At 49.4% G+C, this 20,985-nt stretch overlaps 2 protein-coding genes across 8 annotated transcripts in view; one reads left to right on the top strand and one right to left on the bottom strand.

The window, feature by feature from the left end:
* The first annotated feature begins 213 nt into the window (after positions 1-213).
* Positions 214-10,675, top strand: nolc1 (nucleolar and coiled-body phosphoprotein 1). 4 transcript variants are annotated; one of them, XM_035400928.1, is made up of 15 exons: positions 214-404; positions 1,226-1,281; positions 1,365-1,522; positions 2,229-2,344; positions 2,865-2,967; positions 3,274-3,392; positions 3,543-3,696; positions 4,380-4,505; positions 4,628-4,708; positions 5,018-5,131; positions 5,501-6,120; positions 6,151-6,700; positions 7,249-7,394; positions 9,000-9,083; positions 9,472-10,675. In XM_035400928.1, exons 1-15 carry the CDS (start codon positions 294-296, stop codon positions 9,628-9,630), a joined length of 2,697 nt encoding a protein of 898 aa, XP_035256819.1. In that variant the 5' UTR covers positions 214-293; the 3' UTR covers positions 9,631-10,675. The 4 variants fall into 4 exon arrangements, with proteins under 4 accessions (XP_035256819.1, XP_035256821.1, XP_035256818.1 ...); XM_035400930.1 differs by having other exon boundaries at positions 2,862-2,967; positions 5,501-5,997; XM_035400927.1 differs by having other exon boundaries at positions 2,862-2,967.
* Positions 10,676-12,630: 1,955 nt separating this feature from the next.
* The window catches only part of micu1 (mitochondrial calcium uptake 1), a 34,900-nt gene continuing 26,545 nt past the window's right edge, over positions 12,631-20,985 (bottom strand). For all 4 annotated transcript variants that reach the window (XM_035400571.1, XM_035400572.1, XM_035400573.1 and 1 more), the window contains 7 exons: positions 20,680-20,794; positions 19,779-19,861; positions 19,086-19,286; positions 18,531-18,668; positions 17,493-17,601; positions 14,020-14,109; positions 12,631-13,401 (listed from right to left, as the gene is read on the bottom strand). In XM_035400571.1, coding sequence (XP_035256462.1) covers positions 13,238-13,401; positions 14,020-14,109; positions 17,493-17,601; positions 18,531-18,668; positions 19,086-19,286; positions 19,779-19,861; positions 20,680-20,794 — 900 coding nt within the window. In that variant the 3' untranslated portion in view covers positions 12,631-13,237. The remainder of the gene's footprint in view (positions 13,402-14,019; positions 14,110-17,492; positions 17,602-18,530; positions 18,669-19,085; positions 19,287-19,778; positions 19,862-20,679; positions 20,795-20,985) is intronic.

Here is a 20,985-nt window from a genome sequence, read left to right as displayed (position 1 = left end):
TGGCCAAACTCAAGAGAACGGCTAATGATTATGTTTGGCTATCACACGCTAATGTATATTCCTAAAGGTAAATCTTTTGTTTTGGTTAGCTTTTTAATGCATCAATTCATCAATTCTAACTACACAAACAAACGTATTTCTGTTTCGCACAAAAATACAGAATACACATTTAATACAAATGTTTGTATGTTACGTAATTATTCAAAATGACGTTTTTATTGTGCGCCGACGCTTCGGTGGCCATGTGATAGCTTCTTCAATTCCTCCCTTCTACACGTTCGAAGGGAGCGAAGATGGCGGAGCAAAGCACGGTTCCTAGCGACCTGTACAAGCATGTCTACTCATTTCTTCTAGAGAACAATTTCACCAAGGCTGCGGGGCTCTTCTCAAAGAAGGCTAAAGTGGTAAGCAAAGGATGATATAATATGGATTGCCTAATGCGCGGTTATGAGTAATTTGAAAAGTGGTTGTGTTTACCGGCGCAAAAGTTAAGAGGAACGTGACTGTCTTACACGGTCAAGAACACGTGTGCGACATGTCCAAATAAATTACAGACGAGATCCACGTTTTTCCTGACTTATCGACCACCTGTTAGTTTCAATGAAACGAAATTTATTTCAGGAAGAACGCATTGACCATTTTTAAACCTGCAATTTGAAATATTACAAGCTGGTAAAATATTTTAATTGGGTAGCCGGCTGTTGTTTAGTCGGGCAGCTAGTTAGGTAGTTATTATACTAAAAACACTAAGGACGCAGTTGTCTTGTAGTTATGGAGAATGAACAAAAGCAAATGTGTTTTGCGGAAATAAAGCAGAAAGTATTTATTCAACACATTCTTGTGAAATTTAATGGTGAACTTCAAGTTGGCTTGGTAACTTGCTGTGTCTGTGACTTTGAGGCCACGAACAAGTGTGCCTCCTGAGCCCCGAATCCATTGCTGTACCGCCTGTTTACATATCTAAACCATAGCAAATAGTTCAGACCCCAGATGTCAGTGCTTGAAGATATTTAAATTTATTTGCACAATGGAGAATGAATGCTAATTTAAGGTTTTAAAATGTTTGCAAATCATATCTGCCCCCCCCCCCCCCCACCCTTTTTTCCTGGTAGTTTGTGATGCAGTGACTGTAGTGAAAAATGTGGGACTGAGCCACACTGTTGGTTCTTTATATTTTTTAACTAAGGATGACAGCACTCACCATGTTATCCTTTTCATCCATCAGACAGCCCTGGACCAGAATGAGCAGAGTCTTACTGAAATCTTCAACTTCTGGGTGAAGTAAGTGAAGCGGCCACGATAGGGTTTTCCATTATTCAGACATGAATGACAGGTGGCTATCAGTAATTCCTCTTCCCCCAAAGGTCCCCGGAAGCTAAGAAACGCAAGGCCCAGGCCGGTGCCACTTCAGCGGTCGACGGGCCCTCTGCTAAAAAAGCAAAGAAGGCTGCAGAGAGTTCCAGCAGCGAGGACTCCAGCAGTGAAGAGGAGACCCCTCCCCCTGCCAAGACTGCCCCAGCAGGTACGGTCACAGCCCGCAGGGTGGGGGACTCACTGCTACCCCCTTACATCATTTAGGAGGATGGGGCAGATCTTCAGACTGCGGCTGGAATCCGCTCATTTTGAGGAGGGAAAAAAACCATTGTACACCCTCCATAGTCCTCAGAAGCATTTTATTTGACTTCTTTACACTATTATTAGTTGTTAATTGGTTTTGGTTTATACAGGTGTTTCCTGCTGTTTGAGTACCTCTAGGGAAAGGGTATAACTGAACATAAAGCTGTTTATCTTTCTTGATATAACATTCATGTAAGAAGATGAAAATAAAAGCCCTTTGAGGATTATTTTGCAGTCTCTCCAACTTTTCCTCAACAACTGTCGTGTGAATTAGCACAAAGAAGAAAAGGCATACTCTTTTGTTCAGGTTGAGCGTAAAACAACTGAGATGGAATTTTAAAATTATTTCGTAAATTAGCTTTGCCATTCACAGATGGATGCATATAGCTTATTTCAAGTGAATGCTGTACGGAAGTTAGAAAATGTGTTATTTGATCCAGTGCTTTAAGGAATGTGGCAGCTTCAGTGTGTGTAGCACCCCAGAGTCACGCCATCAGCGATTAACCCTGCACAGGCCCTGTTCCTTCAAAGGCCTGTCCAGGCATGCTTTAGGTGAGCAAGAGGATGATGGACATCAGCGGTGATGGTTGTTCGTCTGTCTGCCCTTTCAGGGCCCAAGGCTCCAGCCGTAGCTAAGAAGGTCGGTGTAGTAGCAGTGGAAGTCACGTCCAGCAGCAGCGATGAAGACGAATCTGAGGATGAGGAGGAAACCAAGGCCCCAGTGAAGGTGAGAGGGATGGAATGATAATAAAACAGTGTTATGGCATGTTAATCATTTAATCGGTTATTATTTAAGCTATGATTTCAGTAAAAATAATTAATCTCTGCTTGAATGTTTATTTGACTGAAACTGTAGTTAATGAGTCATTTGTTTTTGTTCTTTTTTTTAAGCAGTTCCATTTGATTACATTGTTAGTGTTCTAGTTTGTTAGCAGGAATGTGTGGATAGATCAGTGTGTCTTTACCTTAATTACCTGATATGTAACTGAACCCTGGTCACTGGGGATAAGGAGAAATGGTGGATTGAGACTAGAGAAGGTGGAGAGATTCCCTCTGGGCTATCTTTTCTGGGGTCAATGCCGTTTCTCAACATTGAGAAGTTTTTGTTGTTGTACTGATTTCCTGTTGTACTGTTTTGTAGTTTGCCATAAAGGTGCTTGGCTTTTTCTGTTGGCTGTTATAATACGTTTGATGTGATTCGGTGACGTGAGTCCGTGTTTCCTGACCTCTCGCTCGTCTCTCAGAAGCCCCCTGCGCAGCCCCCCGTTGTGGCCAGGAAGAAAGACGAGAGCTCCAGTAGTGAAGAGTCGGACTCTGAGGAGGAGGCGGCCGCCAAATCCCCCGCTGCAGGTTTGTGGACTGAACTCCCTGCACCCTCAACAACCCCCCCAGGCTCCCTGTTCTGGTCTGCTGTCCCTCATCTGCTTTCTTAACATGAGGCAGTGATCCGCCATCTGGTGTTGCTTCATTATCAGAAGTGGGCTGTGTAATATGGGGTTGATATTAAAGTAATGGGGTCGTATGATTTGTCAGCAGTCATACGGCATGACCAGCCTACATCCCTACATCCCTTTTGCATGGTCAGTTTTTTGTCAAATGTCATGGCAACGTTGCATTGACTGGCGGATTGCCTGACCGCCTGCCCTGGCTCTGCAGGTGTGAAGGCTGCTCCTAAAGCCCCCCCGAAAGCCAGCGCCCCCCAGAAAAAGCAGGAGAGCAGCAGCAGTGACAGCGACAGTTCCAGTGACTCAGAGGAGGAGGAGGAGCCAGCCAAGGTGATGTAACCCTCCCGACCACACCCATTTACCCTGTGGCAGTCGCGGCTAGTTGACAGTCACTGGAAGACGTGGCCCGGGTGAGATTTTTGTGTGTGTGTTGGCGCCTCGTCGCTAATGTGGTACGGACGCGTTCTTCTCCCCTTACAGAAGCCAGTTAAAGCCCCTGCCCCAGCAAAGACCCCTGCAGCCTCTGCCAAGACACCTCCGGCCAAAAAAGCAGCAGCAGCAGAATCCAGCAGTGATGAAGACTCATCCTCTGAGGAAGAAGAGGAAGCCCCTCCCAGCAAGAAACCCAAACCAGGTCATTCTTCGCCTTTCTGAGGCACATGACTTCTCCCCTACCCCGAGAATCTTTTTTACAGCATGAGTTATTGCCTGGATAACAGTTTCTATGGGAAACCGCGAGCTGGAAGTAATTACTATGATAATACCAGTGGCTGGAACAGTAAATTGTTGAATGGCCATTTTTCGGTGTTTGGTGGAGGTTCTTTTCATCAGATCGGCTCATCAGCCACGACATATAAGGGCGGTCTGCGGAAGATTTGCGGCACTTACAGAAATGCACGCAGCCCATTGGTGCTTTCAGGATCCTATTATCAGAGCTCTAGGCGCCTGATGCGCTGAGAGATGCGCTTCATTGAGCTGATTTACAGTTGAAAACAAATTTCTGTGGTAATTGTATCAGACGTGGCAGTGTTTATGGGTGGTGCTGGATGGTTCCTGGATTGTTAAAGTAATACCATCTGCTCTCGGATTTGAGTGCATCTTGCATTAACACTCCGCTTATCTTGTAGTGCAGTGTGCAGCATTAAATTTACAGGAAGTATTGGACGTTTCATTACGAAATACTACCTTGGATAAACATTCGGTTAAACTTGATTTGGTTCAAAGAGCTGTAGATCGGAAATGACTGTGTTGTGGATTTAGCAGGCTGGGGCACGTGTTCGTGTGCTCATTCTAACTGCTGATTGGCTGGTGTTTCAGGTCCTTACAGTGCAGTTCCACCACCGGCAGCGCAGACCACTCCCACACCAGCAGGTGGGAGCAAATCAGAAACCAGTGACTCTTCAGACAGCAGTGATGATGAGGAGGAGGAAAAGAAAGTGGCAGGTAAAGGTTATGCCAGACCCTGTTGCTTTGGTTTTAGCTTTGTTAGCATGTTATCATTTAGCATGAGTCTGTGGCTTTTTTTGATAATATATTTAATCTATTTCGCCCCCGTCTCTCCACAGCTCCAGTCAAAGCCGCCACGGCCAAGCCAGCAGCCCCCAAACCCGCAGGCAAGCAGGCCGAGTCCAGTTCTGACAGCTCAGGTATGGACCCAAAACTGCCATCTAAAACGTCCTGTGATGTGTGTCCAGGCTTCTCCAGGTCTCTTGGTCCACGGCCATATTATCTCCGCCCCCGGTTTAAGTGGTGGAGGAAAACCCCCCAGTGATGTGTGTTTAGGGTTATGATGCAGCACAGTGGTGTGGGTGGCCCCCCCTTCACTGAAAAGCACTTGCAGCTCTTTGAAGAAGGCTGGGGGTGTGAAGTACATCCACATCTCTTTGCTTGCATGAAGTCTCATTCTGTTTTAAGCTGTGTAAATATCATTGCAACTGAGGCTCTTCCTCTGACAGACTCCAGCTCGGAGGAAGAGGAGGAGCCAGCGCCGAAGGCCACCGCAGTCGTGAAGAAGACCCCCCCTGCCAAGGCTGCGCCCACCAAGAAGGAGGACTCTTCCTCTAGTTCAGGTGAGAATACGCAAACTGGAACTGTGCATTTTTTACACTGTGTCTTTTATGTGTAAAACAGTTCGTCTGTTTTCATAATTTTTTTGGCCAAGAATTTGAAAATAAGAAACCTAAGTACAGTACCTTGGTCAGCAGTGTTGTCCTTTCTGTTTGAGAGTAACCCTTCTATCGACAAGCTTACACAAAGGGTGTGTATGTAAAAATATGATTGTGTTGGAATAAAAACAGTTAATGTTTGGGCTCAGTCAGGTGTTTTCTTAATGCCCTGGCTTGTAAGCATTTACTGCTGTTACAGTCCTGTGATTGGTCCTCTCGTGTGTAGATTGCGTGGCTGGTTTCCTCTGCTCACCTGTGTGTTTGTCCCCATAGAGTCTGAGAGCTCTGAGGATGAGGCCCCTGCTAAATCCACCCCTGCAGCCGCCCCCAAACCCGCTGCCTCCAAGCCTCCGCCCGCCAAGGCTCCGTCCAGCAGCTCAGACTCTTCCTCTGAGGAAGAGGAGGAGCCGCCCAAGAAGAAGTCCGCCCTGGCCAAACCTGTGGCCAAGGCCGCGGCCAAACCACCGGCGGCCGCTGAGAGCAGCTCTGACTCGGACAGCGACAGCTCCGACTCGGATGACGACGGTGACACCGCGAAGAAGGCCACACCTGCGGCCAAGAGCGCCCCCACGCCCCCCGTCAAGACCGCGCCGGCCGCTGAGTCCAGCAGCAGCGGCTCGGACAGCTCCAGCGAGGAGGAGGAGGAGGCTGGGAAGGCAGCTAAAACAACCCCAAAACAGACTACAGCCAAGGCGACCACACCTGCTAAATCCACGCCCGCTAAGACCACACCCGCTAAAGCCACGCCCGCTAAGACCACACCCGCTAAAAAACAGGAAAGCAGCTCAGACTCTTCTGACAGTTCAGACTCTGAGACAGAGGCAAAGAAAACACCCGCCAAGCCTGCAGTCGCCGCCGCTAAGACCACGCCCGCTAAGACCACACCCGCTAAAGCTACGCCCGCTAAAATCACACCGGCTAAGGCCACGCCCGCTAAGACACAGGAGAGCAGCTCAGACTCTTCTGACAGCTCAGACTCTGAGACAGAGGCAAAGAAAACACCCGCCAAGCCTGCAGTCGCCACTGCTAAATCCACGCCCGCTAAGACCACACCCGCTAAAGCCACGCCCGCTAAAATCACACCGGCTAAGGCCACGCCCGCTAAGACACAGGAGAGCAGCTCAGATTCTTCTGACAGCTCAGACTCCGAGGCGGAGGCAGAAACACCTGCCAAGCCCGCAAAGACCAACGGTAAGGCAGCCACGCCCAAAACGCCTGCCCCAGCCACCACGCCCGCGAAGAAGGATGCAGCATCGTCATCCTCTAGTGACAGCAGCTCTGAGGAAGAGGAGGAAGCCCCAAAGGCAGTGAAGACGTCGACCCCCGCGGCCACTCCTGCTGCTGCGAAGGCCCCCCCGACCTCTGCCGCCAAGGCCAAGCAGGACAGCGGATCCTCCGACAGCTCTTCATCTGAGGAAGAGGAGGAAGCAGCACCTGAGCCTCCCAAGGCAGCTGCCACGTCCATGGTCAACGGTAGGAGTTCAGGTCACTGAAAGTGTGGTGGGAGCACTCACAATACTATTTAAAGATGTGCATTTTTTAATAGGATTTTTAAAAATTGTGCCACAAGTGCAGAATGAAACTAGTTCTCTCTGTGATAGACACTCGTCTAAGATGAGTTGTTGTGGAACACTTTCTTGTGGAATTGTAACAGTCGATCAGTTGGGAGTTGGGAATCACTGATGAGCATGCGCTCCCTGATAGTGTCCTCAGTGAGTGGGCTTCTTATTCGGTCTCTAATCCAAATAAAGTGTGCCCTTCAGTAAGGTAGTAGTTTGAGGATTCCCGCCCTCCAACACCCAGTAAATGTGGTCTTCATAGGATTAACTGCCATGATGTACTCGCCTAAATTCTGAAACGTTTCGAGTGCCCGGGGGAAATTTAGATGAAAAGACGCATTTGCAGAAACATGGAAATATTTTCATCCAATCAGACGCCTGTTCCCAAGTGATTTATTTATCATGCATGAATGCAGTCTTTTGTAGTCACATTCATCTTCTTCCTTTGTTTTTGGACAACAGGCACAAATGGCAAGAGGAAACTAGACGCAGAGTCGTCCGAAAGTGAAGACGAGGAGGAGGAAGAGGCGGAGAAGAAAAAGAAAACTCCGAAAGGGAAGAAAGCGGTGGCGACCACGCCGCACTCCTTCCCCAAGGCCAAAGAGAAGGTAGTGCATTCTGGGACACGCTGATGTGCTGCCTGTACTGTGGGCAGTGAAGGCCGCATTCTGGTCGCTGATTGGCCAGAATGCGTCCTGTTCCAGTGCCTCTGCAGGCGCTGGTTTTTCTTTTCACTACAACGTCAGTTACAGCCAACAGCCAGTTCAGACCCAGGAAAGCAGAGATGAGCTAATTGTGTAATTAACATTTTTAATTGATAAATTAATTGATCAGTGACTTAAAAGCCAACAGGCCCTGTGGCTGTCCAGCACCGGGGCTGGGGAACCTTGGTTTAATGCATTCTCATTATAACAAATGAGTTCAGGGCTTTAGAGCGTTCAGAAATGAAGCTCTAACTACTGGCTACTGTTTGTGTATCACTCATTATGCATGTTTTGATATGTTTTTGTTTGATCATTAATAGTGCACTGTTACTATTAATATACTGTTAACAGAATCAATTAAAAATGGAGGCATATTGATCAGTGAAGGATTACATGTCAGCCTTGGGCTGTGTTTCCATTAATGTACTCTAGAAAAGCGGGGCACATACCTGTGGGTCGGGAGCTGTGTTGGGTCAGTAAATGATTATGAGTGACCCCTGATTTACACCAAACGCGTCATTCCCGCTGCGCTCTCGCTGGAAGACGTTTGTTTTCAATGGGAAGAGAGGCGACCCACGTAATTCCTACTGCTAGGTGGCCCCAATGAACCAAACCGCATATGATAATTGTCTGCAGCGTTGCAGTGCAGTTAGGCCTGGATGAAAAAATGTTGGCATTCATTTCTTATTTTGTGTTTTCACAAGAAAATGCTAAATAAAAAAAATAAAACTAGTTAAAATGCATTGTTCTTGTATGTGTTTGCCAGTGTATTTCATGATTACATAAATACCTGCTTTACTGTTGACTGGTGCATCATTCCCACTAAACTCCAAAATGGCGATTCTACCTAATTAACTTGTTTATTGCTCATACAACATAAGATGGTTAAAGGCTTTAGCTAATTATCACGATCTGGTCTTTTTGTGCTTTTGACATCAAAAAACATTTTATTGGCTAATTTGTTCAAAGTTTTCCACTGGGAAATTGAGTGGCTGATTCGTCCCATTAAAAAGGGACTCGCTGACATTGACTAACATTAATGAGAATAAACGTTTTATCTCACTGTTTTCTGTCTGGCAGCTCTGAGCACTTTACCCAGACTATGCTTCATTGATGAAGCCTTAAATTCTGTTAATACGACCATTTCTGTGATTAATTGGCTGCTAACTTTGTCCTTTCGTATAGCTTTTAAGTATGAAAAAACGTGACTATCGTCAGCAGTTTAACAATTCATTTTCCGTTAATTGTAGTTAATGAAAATGACGTCAGTTTGGGTCGGGGAAGAGCATGGGGTTGATGTCTTTTGAGTCCTTGCTGAGAAAGTTTGTGCGCCCCCTGCTCTAGAAGGCCAGGTGGCCAGAATAATGATATGAGAGACTTGGTTGTGGTGTCCTGAGCCTGCCCGTAGTGAATGTTGTTCTTTGGGGGAAGAGGTTGTGGAGGCACTGAGTTGTGGAGGCGCTGTTGTGTGAAGAGGTCGAGTAAATATTGGGTCTCCGCCCCCTGCAGGCCGTCAACGCCCCATTCCGCAGAATAAGGGACGAGGAGGTGGAGGTGGACCCCCGCCTGGCAGACAACTCCTTCGACGCCAAGGTGAGTTGGGGCACGTGGGGGGTGGGGGGGGCGCTCCTAGTCCCGCATAGTAATGAGGCCTGTGCGTTTCCCTGCGGCTCGCTCCGCCCCCCCCCCCCCCCCCCCCCCCCAGCCCCGGGCTGTTGATTAAAAGCAGTCCCTTCTGTTTGTTCAGCACATTTCCGAGCTTTCCGCACTTGTTCAACTTTCTGTAATGAATTAGGAAAAGGGCAGAGATTTACTGCTCCAGCGTTCCTTCCCCGCTGCTGAGTAAGTGCTGTAATTATGTGTAAAAAAGGCGTGGGTGTGCGGAACATTGCTTTAGCCTGTGGGGGTTAGTCGGTGTAATTTGTAACTGGTTGGTTCTCCCCCTTCTCTCCTCCTCCTCCTCCTCCTCCTCCCGCTGAAGTTGGGAGCCAACGGCGACTGGGGCCAGAAGGCCAACGACGTGCTGCGCTTCACCAAGGGGAAGTCCTTCCGCCACGAGAAGACCAAGAAGAAGAGGGGCAGCTATAGGGGCGGGGCCATCTCCACCGGCGTCAACTCCATCAAGTTCGACAGCGACTGAAAGCCCTGCCCGTCACTGTGATGTCACCATGCCAGAGCCCCACTGCCTCAACATCACATACCTCTCTACCCTAGACTCTAGAGGAGCTCTCTGAACCCCCCCCCCCGAACCCCCCTCCCCCCCCCAACACGACTGCTTTGAAACACCCTGAAGCAATGTGACACTGAGCCAGAGCTGACACTTCATTGTAGTTCAGATGATTAGTCAGTGGCTTTTTCTGTGAAACGGACCTGAGATGCAAGTGAAGCAGGAAGGACTGTAGGGCACGTTTCCACCTTACTGCAGCTTCCTGAAAACTCTTATCTGGCTGCGCTTGCAGCCTGCAACCAGGAGGTGGCGCCTGAGGAGAAGGTTTCTTTTCAAAGCTCTCAAATTAATTAATGTGTAGTTAACAAAAAAAGCCTGTTCAGTTGTCTTTCTTCGTGAACCCGTAAGTTGCTTTAAAGTTTCAAAAATAACTGTCCCCTCTTCAAAGATTGTTTTTGTGGTTAGCCTTTCACGTCTCGTCAACGACAGTGCTTATGTGTACCGTGCCGAAGGTGGATTTTTAATTTTTATTCTTCTTTGTTTATTTAAGGAATAAGAGAAAAGGGCGTAGGGTGTAGAACGGTTTGTTAGCGGTTTCGTTAGCAGCCTCTCGTGGCTCATTCCCTTTGAATTGTCCTCCTTCTAAACGCAGTTTTACATGTTTGTGCATTTTAAGCTCATTTGGGTGTGGAGCACATTAATTTCTCTCGAATCAGAAGCCATATTAACTGTAAATCACTGATGTTGTATCAGCGATGGATGGATTCTCTGCGCTGGTCTTCTATTGGCTCGAGCGTCTCGTCTCACTGTGTCTGTCCTTAGCCTGCAGGGGTCTCTTGGTGCCACCAGGGGGCTCCAGTCCAGTGTTGCATATATGCTTCACCCTCCTTCTTTAATTATGTTGAAAATTATATTCCTTGTAATTCAGAATGTTTCTTTTTTTGTTGTAGTTTCTGCCCCCCCCCCCTTTCTGATAATATTCTTATTGCTGAGATTAAAGAAAGACTTGACACCTGAACTGTTTGTGTGCTCGGGGGCGTGCGCGTGTGTGTGTGTAAGCGTTGTTGTAGGTGAGTGTACGGGTGTCCCTGTTTGACTCCACTGCATGGGGACTGGCGCAGAGCATGTGTGTGTGTGTGTGTGAGTGTGCGCGTTTGACTCCGCTGCATGGCGGCCGGTGGAGAGCAGGTGTGTGGCCGTGCTGTGCACTCACGCACCTGATTGGGCGGCCAGATGTGATAATGAGACCCAGGTGGCCACTCCCTGGGGGCGGGGTCTCCCTCACATTGTACCGCAGCTCACAAAGACCCGCAGCTTTTTTCCCTCGCTCATTTTATCCGTCCTCTTCTCCTCGGTCCTCACCTGACCCGGAAATCGATCAAGGTCCGCCATCTCCACGGGCAACGAGCAATGATGTAATTATGTAGGCTACTTCCTGACTCGCGTACAGTGTATAATGGAAGCTCCCGAAACCTCTTTTTTGTAATGAAAACTATCTGCTCCCAACTTGCTGTGCTCACAGCCACTAGATGGCAGCAACACAAGGCATGGTGTCCTTTCCGCATTCTACAGTAAAGTTTCCCCTGTGCCCACCCCTGTTGTTCTGAGTGAGCTGTTGTCTCAGAAAGGCTGGAGTCCCAGGATTGCTGACTTCGGCTCAAAATGTCTGCTTTCCCCCGTCCCAGGCGGCGAGACTCCACACAGGTGTGCACAGGGGACAGGTAGGCCACTCAAACGGGGGCGTGTGCCTTGTGCGCAGGCGTGACAGGGGAGAGCTTAAACACAGCGCCTGTGTGAAGGTGCGCACGCTCACGCACGCACACACACACACACACACACACACGGCCCTTATCTGAAGGCAGTTCTGGCTGGAGGCTCCGAGCTGAATTAGAGGTTGCGCATAACGGAATATATATGAGACCAATCTTGATGACCCAGTGCAGCGTCAGCACCTCACTGAGGCCGTACGCTGGACTGCGAAGCTCAATAAGTGACTGGAGCTCCTCCAGCTTGTGATTGTAATGGGTTTGAATCAGTCGGGGGGGGGGCGGGGGGGCTTGAACCGGCACCCTCCCCCCCCGTGTACCTACAATTAGCATTTTCACATCTGTGACGGCACCGTCCGGTACGTTCAGGTTTTATTCGGGCACGTTTTTGCCCGATTCTTGTGTTAAATGCCCTTGTTGGGAATTGTAGTTCTATCGAGGGTGGACCCTGAAAAGCCCTGCTGCTGGGCTGTGAGATAAATGCTAATGAACCTGCAACGCGCGCGCGCATGTGTGTGCATGAGTGTACAGGAAAGGTGTGTGTGTGTGCATGAGTGTCTGGGAAAGGTGTGTGTGTGTGTCCAGGTTCTGAGAGAGGAATGTGTGTGTGAGTATGACAGACCTTCACTCGGTGTGAGAAAACTGTCCAGTTAGGTCCTGTGTTGTGTGTGTGCGAAAGAACTGTTTCACCGTGTGTACAGGAATGAGGGATGTATATGCACAAGAGAACTGTGTGTGTGTGTGTGTGCGCTCATTTAGTGTGCAGAGATGGAGGCGGAAGACCATCCTGTCCATTTCAATTAGAAAGAACTGCTGACTACTGCTGCCCCCACTCTCTTTACCCCCTCTGACACACACACACACACACAAATTATCCCCTCTCCACTCACACCCTCACCTCTTAACACTCACTGTTTGTGTTCTTGCAGTGCACCTTGTAGCCATACGCTCACACACGTCTGCTCTCTCTCAAACTTGCGCTCTTAGGCAAATATATACAAGTGAGATCAGCCAATCTAATCCTGCTGTAATCTGTTGGCACTTCAAAACCAGCTAATGGGCAATGAGACTTCCTGGAATAAATACAAATGAATAAGAAGTACAATCCTCAAACACGTCTTGAGCTGAGAAACGACTAACACGGTTCCAAAAAGTTCAGAAAAAGAAACGGGACATCGCAGCCAGTAAAAAAAAAAATGCAAAAATATTTTTTTAGGAAAAAAACATTTTAATAGAGCCTTTTTACAGTCTTAGAAACGCATTCACTTACAGCGGTACACTTTACTGTATAATATATTAACAACGTAAAGCATTCTGGGTAAATATCAGTGTACACAGAGAACGATCCCAAAGCAGCCTGAAGAAGCCGTACGAAGTGTACTCTCCCCGCCAAACCGCAGGACTGGCCCCCCCACCGGAGAGAGCGGGATATCAGCTAGCCCTGCCAGGCTACCTCAGAGTACGCCGCTATCGTTACACTGTCCCATAAACCATAGTGTCTTCAGCGCAGAGGGGCCCCCAGAAAGCTCGGAAAAGCAGCCTCCGCCACACCAGCACTCTCCAGCTGCAGCTGAAATCGTTATCCGCAGCGCCACGCCCGCACGATCAATTGTTCTTACCAGAATTACCATTTTAACGAGTTCAATTGGATAATGATGCGTCTTGCTTTTTAAGCTGGGGGTAGGGAGGAAGTGTGTGGAGGAGGTCACCTTTAGAAGCTGGCTGACTGAAGTCTCCGACTCCGCCCCTCCCACCCTGCGCTCTCCCGCCTGCCCCGCCTCGCCTCACCCCGCCCCGCCCCGCCCCGCCCCGCCCTAATGCTGCTTGGGCAAAGCGAAGTCCCAGGCAGTGTCCTGGGCGCACTTCCACATGGCACGCACCAGCCGGGTGAAGCCCATGTCCTTGGGTTTCTCCAGCCCCCTCATCAAACGCTGCTTCATAATGGCGATGAACTCTTTATTGCTCAGCTCCCCGTTACCTGAGAGAGAGAGAGAGCAGATGAGCACACGCCACACACACACACAGGCACGCAGGCACACACACACACACACACACAGGCAAGACAGATAGGTACACAGGCAAAAAAGTGTGAACAGAGCCCATCTGTAGTTTCATCACCCATGACAACCAAACAGGAAAAGGGGGTCAACCACAACCTGCTTTCAAAGATGACTAACAGGAAATACTGAGATACATGCTCACAACCTTACACAAACATGCGGTTGTCAGGTCATTTCGCACAGTCCTCTAGTCTGCTTTTCTCAGAGGCTACTCCCAAGACTGACTGCTTGCAGATTACGGGCTCCTGTGTACACACACCCAGGAACAGTAAAAATGCAGCCTTTTGATTCTGGCAGGTCATATCACTACGGGTGGTGATTGCAGCAAACAATCAGGAGGTGCCAGTTTTTGCTCTTCTTTGAGGTGGTTTAAAACTTTTGTGTATTTAATAGAATTCATCGAAGTAGATAACGCATGACACACAAGACCTTTATTTGCAATCACACGCACAAACACACACACACACACACACCTTTTAAAATGAGTTTACAGTATAAAACTCAGAAGCACTGTTTAAATGTTGCAGGGAACTCACCATCACAGTCGAAGAGCGCAAACACCACGTCACACACATGGTCCGACAGCTCGACCTTCGCCACCGTGCGAGCCACCTGCTTCATGGTCGCTGCAACACGGAAGGAGAGCGGAGAGGGAAGAGGAGAGGGAAGGGGATACAAGCAGGGAAGGAGAGGGAAAGTGGTAGAAGCAGGGAAGGGGGGGGGTATGTAAAATGTCAGCAGTAGTTAGGCTCCTTACTTAGTGAGTAGCCTTGTCAACATCTTCCATACTTGCAGTAGACACTTGCAGTAAACACATGAACACATCAATACCATAAGATCTTGTTGGCTAAAGAAACAAACATTGCACATCACTGAGATCAAGAGAAGCCCCAAACCATGTCAGAGGGAGATCTTGACTTTTTTGTGTGTGTGGGGGGGGGGGGGTGCAAGGCTTTTGGGCCAAAGCAGAACAAATATGGTAGAAAAGAAGAGTGATGAGGTGCCTTGTCCACCTCGATAAGAAGCATTAATTCAGCATTGATTTTTGGGGAGTGTGTGGAGGGAGAGACGGAAAGAAGCTAATCGATTCTCACAATCAAATCTCTTTCCCCCCGTTCCTTTTGGACTTTTCTGATATTTGTGCAGAAACTGAAACGTCAGACCTGGTTTGGTTAACCTGAGGCAAACTGGGAGCCTCTTAGTGAGCTACACCCGAGTCTGAGACTCATAAGCGTTTCCACAGCAACCTGACCTGCATACACACTCGCTCTCATACCCAGTCAAACACACACACACACACACATATGCACACTCACCAACACCCACTGTTAAAATACAGTTCATATCACTACCCAGAGTAAAGTTCACACCAGAGAAAAAGAATAAAAATAGCACTTCCCTCCGGCGATGTTTACCCGCTCTGCACACGACGAGCACCAATCGGCTCAAGCGTTCTGCTGCGCCTTCCCCATAACAGAGGGGCAGAAGCTTCGGTTTATTAATTACCCCCCTCAGAAAGAACAGAAAAACACCGGGCCCTGCCGTTTACGCAGGCCCCTGCGTCCCGCCCATTTAAGGGAACTGAAGCGGGGCGGGCGGGCGTTGGCGGTAAGGGTTCCGCTCTAAAGGCGCGGCGGGGTCGGCCGCGCGCGAGGGGTCCCGCGAACGGAAACTCGACCGGCCGCGTCTCGCGTGCGCGCGCGGTTCAGCGCGTCGACAGGAAGCCGCGCTCGTCCACCTCGTCTGAAAACAGACGCCAATTAGGCACTGAATTTCAGAGAGAGAGAGAGAGAGAGACAGAGAGAGAGAGAGAGAGAGCACGAGTGTGAGTTAGTGAGGGAGAGGCACACTCACTAGAGACCGACAAATCAAGAAGAAATGTAGATATGATGGAACTTGATTATTGCATTTCCGTTGAAATGCTCTATAGGCCGTTTGTTTTACCGCTACAGCTGTCATTGCTATAATTGTTGTGAACTCATTGGGTAAAATGTAGTGTTTCATGCCAATGCGGAATGCTGAAATAATTGACAGGCAGAGAGTGCGAGTGAAAGAGAGAGACAAAGAGAAAGAAAGAGAGAGAGTGAGAGAAAGAAAGAAATCCTCTTGATTATCAGCTCTGGGAGCAACACACCAATGTGATCCTGACAGTAATGAGCCTGGGAGCTCTTCCCCAGCGCTAAGAGAGATAGGAGGAAGCAGCCATGATCTGGAGATTACCCCGCTGCAGAGACACATCCCATCCCTGTTAGAGCAGAAAGACTGGGGCCCAGCACAGCACAGCCCAGCACAGCCCAGCGCAGCACAGCACAGCACAGCACAGCACAGCACAGCACAGCTAAAAGCTGCTGGACGCGCCCTGAAAGGATCCATAAGCACCATCTCTTCCACTTTGATTCTGTTACGATTCTCAGTACATACCAATAGGAGAAGACGCCACAAACTGCTCCAGCTGGTTTTGGACAGCAGGCAGTTTTGGACAGAGGGCAGTTTTGGACAGAGGGCAGTTTTGGATAGAGAGCAGTTTTTTGGCAGAGGGCAGTTTTGGGTACAGGGCAGTTTTTTGGCAGAGGGCAGTTTCAGGCTCTTTGATAGAGCTGGGCGGAAAGCAGGCGGACAGAGAGACTGCGCAGACAGCAGGCGGACAGAGAGACTTGCGCAGACAGACAGAGTGTCCAGATGTGAGCGGTAATGCAATCAGAAGCACAGCGAGAGAGCAGCAGATTAAATTACACTCAGCCACAATCACAGATAAGAACGCTGCGCTGCTGCCTGCGTGTTCACGCAGCACAAAGCCAGCTTCTTCATTATGTTATTACCATTATCAGCTGGCTCGCAGACAATTACAGCATCGTATTATCGACAATGCGGTGAAAACTATGGAGTCTTAAAAACGTTGTGTAAGCGATGGGGAGCCGCACAAGATAATGGTGTCTCCGAAGCAATTAAATGAATAAAAAAATTATTATAATAATAATTATTATTATTATTACACAGTAAAAAAATCATTTAACTCTGACAGAGTATGTTAGTGGAACAGAATATTATTATTATTATCATTATTATTATTACTATTATTATTACTACACAGTAAAAATGAATTCAGCTCTTGCAGAGTATGTTAATGGAACAGATTATTATTATTATTATTATTATTATTATTATTATCTGTGGTTTTTGACTGGGATCTCAGGTTTGATGTCTGCAGGAAATCAGTCTTTCAGTGACATGTATCAGTCAGCAGGGGGCAGTGTAGCCCTGACATGCTCCTTTCCGGTGAATGAGTGCAAAACGGGGCCAGGAGGGCTGTGAGGAGCTGCAGGATGTGCAGCTCCGGCAGGCTGCCCATTAAACAGGCTGTCAGCAGAGAGGAGGAGGGGAGGGAGGAGAGGAGGTGCGGGAAGGAACGAGGGATGAAGAGAAGGATGGAAAAACAGCACTGCGAGGCTGCTGGGCGGCTCACTGGGGTAAGGCACTGTGCTCATTCTAATACATGGCCTGGCCGTGTGCCAACTGGGTGACACATTCAGTGGTCATCGCCCAGGGTTAGGGGAGGGCTCGGTCGGCAGGGATCCGCTCTCTAGCGCCCCCTGCTGGTCAATCGGCTGCCCGTTATGCCACGCGTGACTCTGATTCATCTCTCTGCACTGGCTAGGGAGCTACAGCATGATAAGTAGTGGCTCTGGGCACCATGTACCTCTGCACTCTCCGGAGTCAGTAGAAGAGGGTCCTCTAACAAGCGCATATATATACGACTGGGGGGGGATGAAATGTGAAGGAGAGCATCAGAATGGAGAAAGAAATGGAGTGTCAGACAGAAGGTCAGTAAGAGGTATAGAAATGGAGGGAGAGAATTATAGAAGAAGTGAGAGGGAGGGAGATAAAGTGAGCGGCGGAGAGGAGTCCAGAGAGGGAGAGAGAGAGCCCTTCTTCACCTGCTTCATCAGCAGCACTGCCTGCTGAGAGAGAGAGAGAAAGAGAGGGAGGAAGAACGAGTGGTGCTTGATACCTTTGTCGATGGAGGCCCCTGCCATGTGGTAGAAACTCAGGGCTGTGTCCACATCGTTCACGTTCTTCAGGAAAGTGAAAAAGTTCTCCACCTCCTCGAAGTTGATGCCCTGCAAAAAGGAGGAGTTGCTTCAATCAGGTGCTGTTCAATGAAGAGCAAAGGGTGAAGACAGAAAGAGAGGGGGAGGAGTGGAGGAGGCCAGCCGATATAATTTGGTGCTTTAATTTGAACACTACATGTAGACTGGAGACCCCCATTACTTAAGTCCATACTATGTCCCTCAGCCCCAATAAGATGGCTGTTCATACAGCGTTATCTTCCCCAAATGCTGCTAATTTAATGCTGAGTCACATACGAGCAGCTACTTCCTCGTCTGCCTGTTACCCAGAAGCCTCAGCGTGCAGGCCCCGGGGAGGCCCTGACAGCCGGCACGCAGCAGACAGACAGCACGCCGTACACCCGCACACTGCGCAGTGTTCTGCTCGTTTCCCAGAAGCCTCAGCGTGCAGGCCCCGGGGAGGCCCTGCCAGGCGGCACGCAGCAGACAGACAGCACGCCGTACCGCCCACACTGCGCAGTGTTCTGCTCGTTTCCCAGAAGCCTCAGCGTGCAGGCCCCGGGGAGGCCCTGCCAGGCGGCACGCAGCAGACAGACAGCACGCCGTACCGCCCACACTGCGCAGTGTTCTGCACGCACAGCCATGTGGACAGACTGTCACAGGCGGAGAACGAGGGAGCGAGAGAAGAGAGGGAGGGAGGCAGACGAGGGCTCTTGCTGCCCTGACGGAGCTCTGAGATGATTTCGGCCCATCAGACAGGTTTTCCCTCCGTGTCCTCAGAACTTCACGCACACACACAAACACGCAGACGCCGGGAGAAGCACCAAGACAAACACAACAGCTGCTGAGGTGGCAGGTGCAGGTTTATGGAGAAAGTGCAGGGCACAGCTGTATAAATTAGTCTGTGTGTGCTCATTTGTGCACCTGTCTGTGTGTGTGTGTGTGTGTGTGTGTGTGTGTGTGTGTCTGCAGGGACGCACTTGGCCATCCTTAAACATCTTCTTCAGTCCTTTCTGCATGACTTTGAGTTTTCGGGACTGAACTCCGCTGTAGGCCAGCAGCATGCCTCCAAACTGCCTCTCTGTGATCCGCCCGTCCACCGGATCGTTCCGCTCAAACTGGGGACAGAGAGCAAGGGAACAATACACCGTGAACAGTGCACTTCAGCATGTGTGTGTGTGTGTGCATGTGTGTATGTGAGTGTGTGTGTGTGTTTGTGTGTGTGCGTGTGTATGAGAATATGTGTGTGTGTGAGTATGTGTGTGCGTGCTTGAGAGGATATGTGTGTGTATGTGTGTATGTGAGTATGTGTATGTGTATCTATCTGTGTGTGTGTGTGTGTCTCTGTGTATGTGAGTGTGTGTGTATGTGTGAGTGTGTATCTGTGTTTGAGTCTCTGTGTATGTGAGTGTGTGTGTGTGTGTGAGTGTGTGCGTATGTGAGTGTGTGTGTGTGTGTGTGTGTGTCTGTGAGTGTGTGCGTATGTGGATGAGTGGGTATGTGTGTGTGTGTGGTGGGTTCAGACAGTCAGGCACCTCCAGTTTGAGCACGTCGTGCTGCAGCTTCCTCTGAAACTCCAGGAAGCTCTTGATGGTCAGCTTTCCCCGCAGGTCGGCGCCGAAGAAGTAGGTGGTGAGGGCGGAGCTACAGCCGCCCGTCCTCAGCGTGTTTCCCGTCGTGGAGCGGTCGCGGTGGCGCATGCCCATGCTGGTCTGCGAGCGGATTATACTCTGGACCTGCAGGTGGCGCCAGAGAGTGTGCGTGTAATGGGGCCGGACATAAAGCATCATACCCGATTCCTTTCCCCTCAGTAAAGCATTTCTGAACAGTGTAGGAATCAACAGCAGGCACGTAGTGCTGCGGATTTACTACACGCCTCCTTCCCCATTTATTCAAATGCCTCCAGCATTAGCAATTTGGGCTAATCGCACCTAATAATTCATCCCATTAAGTGCTACTAAGAGAACGGATAGAGCAAAAAATCCAGCCACTTCTATTTAAGGGTCAGCGCTCGAAATTGAACAGTAGCACAGTGGACCCGCCTCTCTCTCTGTACTAAGATAACACTACAAATTCTCACCCACCACAGAGCCGTCATTGTACCAATTAACCATATCAGTCACAAACGCCCACCAGATCCACTCTGACCCGTCTGCCTTGTACTGGCCCGGTTCTCCCTGCTGGCGTCTGCGTGGACCCCACAGCCCCCGGGGGTGTCGGTTACTAACCTGCTCAAACTCCTCCATGTCCACTTCTCCGTCTCCGTTCAGGTCGAACATCTTGAAGGCGATCTCGAAGTTCCTCTGGGGAGCTGCGCAAACAACAGCGCCGATAAGAGAGCAGGCGACCAAAGGCACCGCGTGGAGAGACCTGAACGCCATCAGACCCCCAGCAACCTGCGGAGTCTCATATAAACCCACGGAGACCAGCTCAGCCGTTACAATGTGCGCTGAGGAGATTTCCTGTAACACACCACCCAGCGCGGCCTTCTCAATACTAATCCCCCCTAAAACAGGGGGGGGGGGTACCTAATGGGCCGCAGCCAACCGTGAAGGGCTCCGCCCAGCAGCCTGCCAGCGAATTAAACTGCAAAGAGCACCCCAAAGACTCGGGCCGAGAGTAAATAAAATATTTACTGCATCAAACGATCTGCAAGGGAGGAATAAAACCCAGCGGCGTGCCACAGGAGATGGAGCCCCCGGGTGCGGCTGGACTGGGCCGGACCGAGCCAAACCAGGCCGGACCGGGTCAGACTGTGCGATCAGAGCGCTGAGGTTCTCTGATGGCAAGCAGCTCAGTCTTCTGAAACGCCCAAACAGGGAATATCGCAACATGGGGCTGCCCTGCGGCTCGTTCTGTCGACGCCATTACAGTGCGTGAATGTGTCTGACAGTCTGGTATGTACTTCCATTCATTCACCAATTACAGCACTGACTGCAGTGTCTGTAACATAGGTATGTGCCATAGGCCTGATTTTGTTTCTTTTTTCTTATTTTCTATTGGGCCATGAGCAAGTATATGTCAGATCTCTAATGAAGGTCAAACTGACCAGTAAATGAATGTGAACAATCCCACATGACTGCAAATAGACACAAACACACACACACACTCACAGACACACACACTCACTGGAAAGCACGGTGGTCAGGAAGATGTAGTCAGAGAAGGAGATGAGTCCACACTCGCCCAGCCTGTAGAAGATGCTGCCTTCGTCTGCAAACTTCTCCCGTTCCTGTGCGATTTTCTGTCACCACCGGCCAGCCAGTACAGAAAAAAAGGGTGAGTGAGATACAGAGACATTGAGAGACAGATCGAGAGACAGAGAGAGAGAGAGAGAGCGAGAGGGAGAGAGAGAGAGAAAAAGAGAAAGAGAGAGTGAGAGTGAGACTTTGTGAGGAGTTTAGATCTCCCAGAGCACAGCTCCAGGCCCAGGTT

This window comes from Anguilla anguilla, chromosome 18, assembly GCF_013347855.1.
Source record: "Anguilla anguilla isolate fAngAng1 chromosome 18, fAngAng1.pri, whole genome shotgun sequence".
Lineage (NCBI taxonomy): Eukaryota > Metazoa > Chordata > Actinopteri > Anguilliformes > Anguillidae > Anguilla > Anguilla anguilla.
The sequence above is the reverse complement of the archived record's forward strand: the minus strand, read 5'-3'. Positions and strand labels throughout refer to the sequence as shown.

Bases quoted from the DNA above. Each gene is read 5' to 3' on its own strand.
- nolc1 (XM_035400927.1), top strand. From the start codon at position 294: ATGGCGGAGCAAAGCACGGTTCCTAGCGACCTGTACAAGCATGTCTAC. The intron at 4,506-4,627 runs GTAAAGGTTATG...GTCTCTCCACAG, and splicing joins GGAGGAAAAGAAAGTGGCAG to CTCCAGTCAAAGCCGCCACG. The intron at 7,395-8,999 runs GTAGTGCATTCT...CGCCCCCTGCAG, and splicing joins TCCCCAAGGCCAAAGAGAAG to GCCGTCAACGCCCCATTCCG.